Consider the following 12851-nt stretch of genomic DNA (forward strand, 5'->3'; position numbering starts at 1 on the left):
GCCAGTATAACAGGAAATTCCAGAATTCATCGGAAATCATCGGCCGTATTCGTTTGCGACTTTCGTGCTCTGCTCAACGGAAACTGCTCAACGAAGTTAACGCTCGGAATTTATCGTTGAGTTTTGTACTCAACGGGATAACATACTCAACGTATAGTCCCAATCGAATACGGCAATTGTATGCATGACAAACGCGCTCTAGTGAAGTGAACTCTAGGTTTGCCGCCTGACGCCCAGAGTAGGCGACGGCCTAGGCCCAGCCTAGAGATATCGGGCTAGCCTAGGCCTAGCCTAGGTAGAGATATTGGGCTAGCCTAGGCATAGCTTTACTATACGAAAGGTTAGACGAAGATATTGCACTATTTTAGGCTAGGGTATTTATTTTCCAACATTTAATTCTAAATTTTCGATATATTTTTTCTTTATTTTCATGAATTTTCCAAAAATAAAAAATTAAAAAAAAATCAAGGCGGGCGAAAAAAATGCGGGCGGGGACGCGAAACATGTTTTTTTTTACACTTGGCCTAAAGCCAGGCTCCTTAGGGGAAAAAAATCTTTATGTTGTACAACTGATTTTTCTAAGACATAAAAAGGTGTTGGGAACTTGGGAACGGTTAATGAGATACAGATAATATTTAAAAACTCTGGGGGGAAAAGGGGTGTAACCACCATTTTTCCACCTTTTTCTTCCAGTTTTTAAATATTATCTCATTAACTGTTTCCTAGAGTTTGGTCACCATATCAAAAATATTTTTTCTCCGGAGCTTGACTTTAAAGATATTCTGTCTGTCGTAAAAATTCTCTAAAAATGTCAACATTTGAATGCTTTCTTCAGCATTACATCCAGAATGGATTTTGTCAAATATCATATGTAGATGTAGCTTTGCATAGACAGCATAAGTTATAAGAGTTGTCATAATATTACTTATTAATTTTCTCTGTTGTTTTTTTCTTTTTGTTGTTTGCTGCTGTTATTGTTAATGCTAATTCTAAAAAACTAGAGAGTGCGCTTGCTTCGCTTGTTTTACCACCTAGTATGTGAATATTGTGATTTAGTTTCGATAAAAAGAACAATATGACCACTAAAAGAGGATAGATTACATGTTGTATGTAATCTCGCTCAGTTATTTTCTTTACGTAATGTCAGAAATACAGTGGTAAGATCATGATTTATGATTTACAAAGCATGCGTCATGGGCTTAGACAAGCGTTCAGAGTTCAGTTACAGGTTTTGATAGCAATTTTATATCATTTTTCATAACATAAAAATATTAGGAAACTACTAAAATGAGACGAGACAGTATTGGTCAGGGGCAACTAAAGCAACAGAAAACCGAGTGTGCTTAACAATCGACTGTGTTTGAAAGTTACGCTTTTTGGCATCCATAAAAAACTGGATGCGGAATTATACTGTACGTTTCAATTGCAATATAAAGTTATATTAACTTTAGTGAGATGGAGACATCGATGGTCTACTGTCTATTGTTACATTTTTTCAGACTGGTAGGTTTCGAATCCCAGACGTTTTTTTAGGTCCTCAGTTTTGCATTGTGCCTATAGCCTTTAAAATATTAAAGCATAATTATAATATAGATAATAGTCATTGCCAATCCTAATATTTCTGCAATGGTATTATATTTTTTTTCCTGTTTATCAATAATGCTTTAGTATTTAGTTTTTTTCCCTTTTATTCATTTCAATATATATATATTGTTTTTTTAAATACTTATGTAATTCCATTTTGGTACAGGATAACTTCACTGATTTGTAGGGGTTCTGCATGAATGATAATAAATCTGAAAATAAAGTCGATGCTATTACAAATTAACCTTTAAAATATTTTCCTCCTACATATAGGAATCATATAATCCATAGTGTCACCTGTCTCTTGACGTATTTTGGTCAGAGAGCTTAGAAAAAAGTAACGTAGAGCATCTTAGCATTTTACAGTCCCTTGAGAGAATCTTTATTTTTTGACTGCGAGAAAATCCGATTCTTAAGTAGGATTGTCCATAGAGCCTCGTAATGAGAAGCTGAGGAGTTTGCCTCTTGGCTACTGCTCGTTGTATTCAAGTTTAAATGCTAAAATTGTTCAATTAATTGAGCATTTAGAATGCCGACTGTGTTCTGTGCATGCAGTGTTTCACGGTCTCCACTAGAACTATCTTCCTATCTCCCTCATGTTTGCCAATAGTAAAAATAATTTTCTTGTGACTCTTGAAACAATTAGGATTTTAACTCAAAAAGGTGAAATGGTCAATTAGATAAAATCGACTTCATAGAATCAGGCTGTCAGTGTCAGAGGTAATTCTTAATCATTACTCTAGCATAGTAAACTGATAATCAATATCCCACATATCCAATTTGTAATATGTTGATTCATTCTTTCCATTGCTGCCCTTCCCCCATAGTATTTTGACCAAATTATACTTCCGTATCACAGTGCCAGGTTAATATTTTGTGTTCCTAGGTGCCTCGCGCAGCATTGTTACATTTTCTTTGCTATGGTTCTTGCAATAAATTTACTGAACTCCCAGTATTTCAATAAATAAAAAAATGTTTTTGTATATGTTGATAAATTCATAATTTTCTTATTAATGAAAACTGTATGTAATCATTCTGTTTTTTATATGTAATTTTCTAATGATTAAGCATTCTCCATCACATATTTATTTCCATTTTTAGATTACATGATATTTTATGGTTTTGACAATTTTATGATGTTTTTATATAAATAATTTTTTGCTGCTCCACTAATATTTGAAGTGATCAAAATCTTGTTTATTATTATAATTCTGAAAGTATTTTTATGTTTACAGTATGCTTTTAATGTTTTGTCTTACAGAGAGGGGGACCACAAAGAATGGGAATGCCAATGCCACATCCATACTCTGGTGGAATGAGGGGTAGCATGATGGACCGAAAGAGACATGCAGAGGCTCAGAAAAGAAGCCAAGGGTAAGAATACTTTTCACAAGTTTGTAACAAATACCTAGAAAAAAAAATGTTTTTCTTGTGGAACAATATAGAGATATAGGAGTGACAATGATGACATTGTTGATAATATAGTTTTTTTTAATATTTTATTTTATTCCTTTAGGCACATGGCCAAGGATTACCAACTTAATTACTGTCCTTTTAAATAGGTGGCAATCCCTTCACATGACAAACAAAAACAATGATGCTTTACATAGATCAAACAAGTGTTGTTAACCCCACTTAAGTTCCCCCTTCCCAATGGAAATTTACTAAGGAAAATATTACACTCCCGTAGTGGAAATATTTTGACACTGAAAACCAGAGCTGAAACATCACCTTATTACCCCCAGCTAGCACCTCTTAATTTCCTCTTGCACTCTCCCTCCCACCAGCCCCTTCAAGTTAACACTCTGAAGATAAACCACTGTAATGATGACATTGATATTAATTTAATTATAGCATAGATCACGTTACTAGAGATGCAAGTAAGAGTAATTGCCACTGATGACCTAAGTCAACTGACCTAAATACTAAATAAAATTTAGTTTTGAGGCAAATACATATCCTGTGTTAGTATTGATAATTATGTAATTAGGAAATAAATAGGTCATCATATTGCCTATAAATTAAGCACTAATGTTTCCTTAATCATTTATATTATATTATAATCATATACTATATATAATATATGCCATATTGGTTAAAAAATTATATGTCAGAAAGATAAAGAATGTTTATTTTATTAGTGGGACAAGCAGGAAGAAAAAGAAGATGGGAGATAAGATCTTGCCCCAACGTGTCCGAGATCTGGTTCCCGAATCTCAGGCGTATATGGATTTGCTGGCTTTTGAGCGAAAGCTTGATACTACAATCATGCGCAAACGTTTGGACATTCAGGAGGCTCTTAAGAGACCAGTTAAGGTAACGTTCTCAGATATAACACACAATAAAACACTTTTTGCATAATAAATATAAATTCTCAATGCAAGTATAATTACATCTAGACCGGGTCACAAGTTGTTAACATCCATCTAAATTACAAGTAGACCGGGTCACAGTTTTTTAACAACTATCTAAATTACTATCTTTCACTCAACTTTGTAGAATAAGTAGTAAAATTTTTATTTTTTTTGTTTACTAAATTCTAACTCATGATTCTGTCTCTTATTGTGTTAATCTTTCATATATCCATGTAGAAAAGTGTTAAAATATTTTATTTTACTAAACTGTGGTTTACTATCTCTTGATTAAAATCAGTGTTATTCTATACTAAAATCTAAATTGCTCCCACTTGCATCTTTAACATTAAAATATTTTAAAAGTTTAATTTCTGTATTTGGTTTCTACTTCAAAGATAAATAGAAACTAAATTGCACACTAATGGTTAAATAATCACTGATATAAGAATTGTAACATTATGAAATTTGCATGTAGTTCTTTATTATTGTAAGTGTTTCCTAGGAAAAAGATCTCCCATTTTTTTAGGTGATTAAAGTAATAAAATTATTTGGTATGGAAATGATGCTGACATGATCTGAAGGTTATTATGGTCAGATAAATATCAAATTTCAGCACGCTATATGTCTCTGCTTTCCATATGTTCATTATGCAAATTAAAAATCACCATTTTCTGTGATTGTAATGTACTTACAATGCCTTAATGCATTTGACCATATGACATCGATTTCTGTAATGTGGTGGACATACATTATTTCTATATATAAATTTATTGGCCGTTAAAACAACTGGCGACATTAGAATTATAAAAAACATTTTAGTAGTTCAATTATAATTCTTACAAATTCATTCGTTCAGTGGAGATTGTGATCTAAAGAGTGGTCCGCCGACCGATGTTCCTCTGTGTGTTTAAAGTTAAAGAGGACATGCACAGTTGAATCCATCTTGCAAACAATTACAAACATGATGATTCATGAAGCATTATGGGGGAAAAGAGAAGAAAATAATACCAGTTCTGTACTGTAGAGTGCGATAATGCAGTAAGGGGAAAAGGGGAGGGAAATTTACACATGGCACGAGAGCACAATATACCAAAATTTATCATCTAGGGTGGTGTGTCAACATTTCAACTTAAAACAACTCTTAAAAAATTTACTTTTATTGTGGTGGTTTTTTAAATAATAACACAGATCTCCCTCCAAATAAAGACCACTTTTGGGACTGGGGATTCCATGGTCTTTATCAGTTTTGGTCTGTAATTGGAATGATAAAGATGCAGTACAGACATTTGTTAATTTGTGACCACAGAAACCTGGTCTTTGATTGGAGGGATATTTAATTAGAGGGAGATCTGTAATTTTAATCTTTATTATTTTAAAATGTAATTCATCTTAAATTTTGCAAGGGAAAATTTTTTTTATTTTTTAATTCATTTTTACTTCCAATAGCAAGTTACGGGATAAATCTATGTGATGCAATTAAACTAAATCCTTAAGGCTTAGAAAGTGGAATTATTCTTAAGTTAAGAAAAATATAAGCACTTTGCAGGAAGAAAATTAATGAAACTTTGAAAAGAAAACCGAAATATTGAACCTAAGACTTTTAATTTTCGAAGATGTCCACCAAACCACGTAACAGTTCCAATTATAATCAGGTTCAAAATATATATATATATATATATATATATATATATATATATTCATTGAGGCATGCCTCTAAAGTTTAGTTTTGGCCTTCCAGTTTACTTGTTTAGGCTGTTTATTCTAATCCCACCTAGCCTAGCCCATTTCAACCTAATTATAATTGGAACTGTGTCTTTTGGAGGAAACAAATGGTTAACAAGTATTAACTACAGTACTACTAACATTACAAGACAAAAATACCTCCTATTCTCATTAGCCTCGAAGTTACCATTCTGTCTCAAAAATATTCATTTTATTTTTAAAGAAGATGAAAAAAAAACCACAACCTTACTTTAGAGAAGCTAGTACAAGATGGCTCTCTTTGGTTAACCATGTTTTTTATTGAACATTGACCTGAAGGGAAGAGTAGTCTCTGATTTGATCAGCAAGTTTAATTGACAAATTATGGAGTTCAAGGTACCAGAGCCCCATCAGAGTGAAATAATCATGAGTGCCTAATTACAACAGAAGTTCTGCCCCCGACCTATTTCATTAAGTCTATAGAACCAAAACCCAAGTTCAGGCACTAATACACACACACACTAGTGTCATGTTGAGTTGACAATAGGCGTGCGTATTTCACAGCACTTAACAACTTTTCCTGGCCAGCTCTCGCATTCTGAATTTATTGATTTCTTTGGCCCTAGACCTATGATCAGTGTTTTTATTCTTTCAGAAAGAGATTGCCATAATGTGGTCTAGTTTTTTAATAGTCAAGATTATTGCTTATGACATATCTTGGCTCAATAACATATAGGCCATTGTAATACTATTTATGATTTCTTGTCAAATAATTCTAATTCTCACCAGTTTTTTTTTTTTTTTTGGCAGATTATTAAAAGTTACAAGAAAACATTTTCATCAGAGATTAGTAAATGAAAAAAGGAAAACCTTTATAGTAAACTTTTTGTGATTTAAATTTTTTTAATTCTAATGTATTTAATACTGTGCCTGTATGTAGGCCTATTTATTTATTTATTTATTTTAATTTCTTGTTTGATTTGTAATTTCAATTTTGAAATCTGAATTTGAATATGTATATCTAAGTTGTAGCATGATATTATTAACATATTTGATGATTAAAAGTGGCATCAATATTTATTTATCCTACAAATATATATTTCATAGTTACTTTATTTGTTCCTATGAGAATTTACATGAAATTCATTTCATTTCCACATACAATTGCAAAATTGTACAGATAAGTAATATTTACAAAAACACAAAGGGCGAATATAAATAATGGTATAGTAGATTTGTCACCATTAGCATTAAAATAATTTTTATTTTTGTTTGGTTACTTTGTGTATTTTTCATTTCACAGTAAATTTTTATTAATTTTGCTTATTGTTTAGTTAATTGTAAATATAGATAATCATTAAAATTAATAGCTAAATATTGTTGTATCTTTTTTTGCTAAATATTTTTGATCATTTTATTAAGATGCTCTCTGGATGAAATAGATATTATGTGTAATATTATTACCATTATCTTTAATAGAACGGTTCTTATAAACTTAATAAGATACTGTAGTTCACGTCTGCTTTAAATATTTTCAGCGAAATCCCAAGCCCCTGTTTAATGGCAAATGAAATTGTATGAATAAATAGTAAAATTAATAGTTTGATGTAAAAAAGAACAGCAATTATAGCCAGCAAAAATATGTCTGAATTTTGTTTTATGTCCAGTTCCTTTTTTTTTTTAACTTCTTTTCATAAATCTAAATGTATTTTAAATCCCATGATGGTTTTCTAATAATAAATATTCTGATTGTATTTATGCCTTTTTGAAGGGCAATGCAAAACAAAGTAATGTTAAAGAGCATTTTAATGGTCTGTGTAATGTAATTCACTGGAGAATAATAATGATTGCTATTAAAAGAATGTTTAATTGCAATTTATTTTTCAATATAAAGTAGTTAAGCCCTATAAATGGTCAGAAGAAAAATGCAATTAAAATAGATGTGTTCAATATGCTTTAAAATAATATAATTAATATTTTTCTTTTTGTTTTATTGTACATTATATTGCCTTCGATCAAATCCCTTTAAAACTCCAAAATATTTAGTGGCTCATTTTAACGGAATCAACTAAGTTATCGACTACTATGTAGGCTATTTAAGCTTGTGAAGGCACAGAGCCTCAAACATCCGATTATGGCTTATGTTTAATAAATTGACTAAAGCTAGGTTTAAAGGCCTTCCGACCATCATTTTAATAGATTAAATAATATTCTTATACTGATGGAACATGACATAACACCCACAATGAATTAACCTGGTCCAGATTCTGTTTGAAATTTTGTATTGCATCATCTAAACATTTAATTATTCAGTTATTTATTGATTTATTTCTTACATAAAATGTTTTCAAACAACTTACTTTATTTATTATTTTTAAATAAAGATGTAATACCTGAAAATATCACATAATAGTTCTAATGAGTAATGAACATGCACAAAATTATGAAGAGTTTTTTTCCCCTGTATTTTACATTATGAGACTGTAAACAGTAAACAAACTATTGTGTTTTGCAAATTAAAATAGTATCTAGCAAAGAGAGACAACAGGCCTAGTTTTGAAGTATTTGTTTTACTATGGATAAATAGATACAAAAATATCATCTGTTTCTTTAATACCAAATGTTAGTATGTTGTTATGTCTTTAGTTTGTGAAATATAGAAACCATGTTTGATACTATTTTTTATTCAATAATGGGGAAAGTAACAAGCATAGGAAAAGAAATCACTTCGATGGAATAGAATAATATAAAAATTTTAATTCGAACTAAGATTGAACAGAAAAAATCAGCCTTCAAAAACTTTTCCAGTTAAAAAAAGGAATTATATTTACTGTATATGGAAATGAGTACTTCTTCAGAAAAAAACTTGACAATAAAGTTAAAGTATAAAGAATATGCTAGACAATGAGAAATTAAATTGCTTATTTGACTTATTTTAATCGAATGTTCACTGACTTTTTACTACCAAAATTCTTGAATTGTCTGGCAGACAATTTAAGTGTATATGTTAACAAGGGTATTATCAATTAAATTTAGGACTATTCTTATATAAAAAAAAAGTGCATAAAAATCATAGTAAAAAAAAATATTAAAGTAGTTTTTAAATATGTAATTTCTAGGCAGTCTTTTCCATCCATTGTATTAAACTATCTATATAATATGTCTTTAATGTTTCTATTTTCACTTAAACATACAAGTGTTAGTCGGAAACCAGACACAATATCAGGAAATATATTCATCGAGCTTACATGATAACTGATTTATATATGAAAAAAATTGGCATTTGGAACCTCTAACAAAATGGTCTTGTCCTTTAGAAAGAAATCATGCTTTATAAGAAACTTACCTTTAACGAGAACTGTATGCTATCCAAAAGGGTATAGGTGTGGAAGTAGTCTTGATGTGTTGCTGTAATTCTTGGGTTATTAAAATTGCCGTATTGACATGCTTCACTTGTTGTCCATACATGAGGATTGTGTTTCTATTTGGGAGAGTATTCATTTATGTACTCAGGATTATAGGCATGAATGAGAGATGGGAGGGGCATATGCTTCAACATCCATCGAGACTAGAAAAAAACTCTCAGTTTCTTTCACCAGTTCCTCTAGCCTCTCATGTTTTTCCAATATCAAGTTCAATTACTGTACCTAACACCTTTGATTAGAATAGTACGTCATAAAGAACAGGGCTGTTCATGATTTGTGGAAGGCTCTTGGGGTCATTTCTCTTTTACTCCACTCAACCACGTAGCTGGCCTAAAAACGCACACAATTCACAACCCTGGACAGACGTACTATAATGTTTTTAGGCCGAGTCCCTAGGCACCCACTGCCCAGTGCGGCCCAACAACTGGACTGTAATTCAACAGCCAAGGATGCTTATCTCCCTGGAGAGGGCTCTATAAAAGGCATGTTTTCTAGTTTTATATACCTTATCAGTACATTCATGCCAAGAATGTACCAGATTCGTAATTGAAACATGGACAGTGTTAGCTAGTTCGGAAAACAACAACATCTGACCAACTGTGAATGCTGTTAAACCCTAAAGTACTGGTGCAGCATTAAAAAGTGGGTTAACAATTGGGCTACGGCGATGACCGACATCCAGAGTGTTTCACTTTGTTATAATTGAAATTCTATTTTAAGTGTACCAACCAACTAGGCTGAAAAAAAAAAGACATCAACTTACAATGTACAAGATAAACTAGTCAGATGTTGATTTCTTGTAAGTAATGACAAATGCATTTTTCTTCACGATAAAATTGCTGATTGTAACTTATAATCTGTCTAGTCATGTTAAGTCAATCCGTCATAAAAATGAAGTATTTTACTATCCATTGAAGTTTTTAATCATATAGGTTAGACGTCCTTTATAGAGCATGTTGGAAATCTGATCTGATAATTTGTATACAATTTCGTTCTAAATATATATATATATATAGAAAAGGAAAAGATAATTGAATATATATATTAAACTTAAAGCGGAAAAGAAAATTATATGGGACAAAATTACCAAATGCTGCAAATTGATTTCTTTATCATGTTTTTCATTCACATTAACCTAATTTTATTAGCATATGTTATTTGTTATGATGATGTTGAAAGAGTACACATATCATAAAATTTCTAAAGGGTAATATTGTCCAGTGTTATTAAAGAATTCAAGGAGACCATCTTAAACCAGCTGCAACCTATATTTAGCAACTGATCCTATAATAACTGTGTTTCTCAAAAATTATTTATATTTTGCCATTGTTATATATTATGTTATATTATTTTAAAGCATTTTATTCTGCTGTATATATTCTCATGTATCATTTGAAAAACAGCAGGTCGTTGTCATATACACAATAGCCTTTTAAGCGACTATGACTATTGGTATATTTTTCTTCTATTATTTTTACATATTTTATATTATGTTATGTTGTTATATAACATTATTTATTATGTTATGTACATATAAATCCAGCTTCATTATGTGGGACTTGCCTCTTAAATATAGAACAAATTATATTATTCTTATTAAATGTTATTTTAATTTATTGAAATTTCTTTGTTCTTTACAAATGTTTCTATGTTTTTATACATTTGCTTAATTTTATTTCAAACCTCGACCTGTGGCTCCAATGAGTTGAATTTTATATTTTTGAAATACAGAATGATTTAATACTATATACTGATAAAGTATACTTTGATAAACTAAACTTTTAAATGACATTATTTTTAAAATGTTATGGTATTATGATATACTATATTATATTATAAAGATTAATATGTTATATTATATTTTATAATGTTATAAATTTACTGTTAAGTCTTTAGATGTCAATGAGTTTAAACTACTTCAGACAGGAAGTAATGTGTGCTAAAGAGAAAGTTATACAGTGAAATTTTAAATTAATTGAATTCATTTATAATTTGAGGGATTTATTTCTTGCAATTGTATATAAAGTTTGAGTTAAAATTAACAACCTATAATTGAAAGATGGGATGCAAGACTAGGTTATATGAACACTTTTCTTGCCAGAAGAATATGGTTTTTGTAGTCATATAATATTTTGAAAGGGGAACCCCCTATCAAGAGTTGACCTATTAAGAACAGCATCAGATTTTTAACAAACGATGAAAACTACTAAATGTTTCAATCAGCACATTGCATTATAAATTGTTTCATTATTTACTATTTAATCACTTAATGCAAAAACAAATTAAGAGCAGCACATGTTTTTTGTCCCTTCACTTGTCATTATGGCTGCTTACTTTTTTCCCTTTTAATTTCACCTGCCAAAACACCCAGAAAATCCAGTGAAAACATTTTCGTAAGTAATTAGGTTGACTGTGAGGGAGCGCATCAGTTTTCTTATTGAGTGGGCTCTTGTGACAGATTGAGCATTATCTTTACCGAGAATTCTGCTTCACAAGACACATTTTAACATTATTTATCTCACAAAGTAAAATGCTGACCATATATGTCTGCCTTAAGTGAACAACTGGTTTAGCCAATTCATAAATGCTGATTTAATCGGCTTGCCAGGCTAAAGTAGCCAGACAACGTAGGTAAGTATTTTTCTCAAGGTATGCGGGCAAGTTCACCATCAAGCAAAGTGTAATGCAAAATAAAAAGTGCTTGCTGAATGAACTGTTCTGCTGTGCTTTAGTCTTAGGTACAGTATATGGCTGTGTATGTTAGCTAAAAAAGGAAATACAAAAAGGAGCTTTTCCTCCTTAGATAAAAGCCCAGACAAGCAAATTTTTTTTTTTTTTTTTTTTTAAGAATATAGTACACGGACTCATTTTGCCCCATATAAGGTGTTGAATAGTAATGTATTGAGTCTAGGTCAAGATCAAGGATTACAAAGTACACTGACATGCATTGCGAACTTACAGTCCAATGACACCACGCAAATAAAAATTTGTTATTGAGATTAACCGAGGGCAAAACAAGAACTAGGGAGTTTGAGAAGAATTCAAATTCAAATAATTATATTTCCATTTATCAAGAACAATATATAAAGTAAAATAAGTAAGTAAAACATAAAATGTAAAACAATTAATGGAATTGGTATTCAGAGCAAGCATGAGCTTCAAGCATAACAAATTATCCATTAAATCCTGATGTTATTTACTTTTGTATAGAGAAACACCTCCTGAAGTGATAATTAAACGATGATAGTATTTTATATAATATTATTATGTTTTCTAAAATGTTTCCTAAATAAAGAATACAGTGGGTGTAATTTTGGACTGCAAAAGTGGTATGAATGAAGAATAGTCTTTACGAATAGGACCCTATAGTTTGGACTTGTCATATACATGTTTTGGTAGCCCATAAAATAGTTTTCATTCATTAATAAAAAAAAAAAAAGGATGACAACAGCATTATGGTCATGACTACGGTATATCAAAATTTTATTTTCATCTCCTTTTATTCTAAAAGTTATATTTAGAGAATTTATATCTCATTTGTATAGCATTAAAGATGGATGATGTTTTTCCCTACCTGAATATGTTATCGTACTACATATTCTATACGTTCCACAGGGAAATACTTGCGAAAATATTTTTCCAAGTGCTTCGGTGGCAATTAAACCCACGAATCACATTAAAAATCTGATATGTAATGTTATTGTCTTCATGTTTTCAGAATTTTTTTTCTAAATTTATTAAAGCAAAATTATTTTACCACTTTACCACTAATCCTTGTTAACCTTTA

General features: G+C 30.6%; 1 protein-coding gene across 1 annotated transcript in view; it reads left to right on the forward strand.

The window, feature by feature from the left end:
* Window positions 1-12851, forward strand: part of LOC117112719 (SWI/SNF-related matrix-associated actin-dependent regulator of chromatin subfamily D member 1-like) — a gene marked incomplete in the record, with an annotated part of 83152 nt that overhangs the window by 11152 nt on the left and 59149 nt on the right. The window contains 2 exon segments of the mRNA XM_033255865.1: window positions 2846-2958; window positions 3726-3900. Of these exon segments, the coding sequence (XP_033111756.1) occupies window positions 2846-2958; window positions 3726-3900 (288 nt within the window).

This window comes from Anneissia japonica, unplaced genomic scaffold (assembly GCF_011630105.1).
Source record: "Anneissia japonica isolate Jap-2015-1 unplaced genomic scaffold, ASM1163010v1 scaffold432_len584295_cov189, whole genome shotgun sequence".
NCBI lineage: Eukaryota > Metazoa > Echinodermata > Crinoidea > Comatulida > Comatulidae > Anneissia > Anneissia japonica.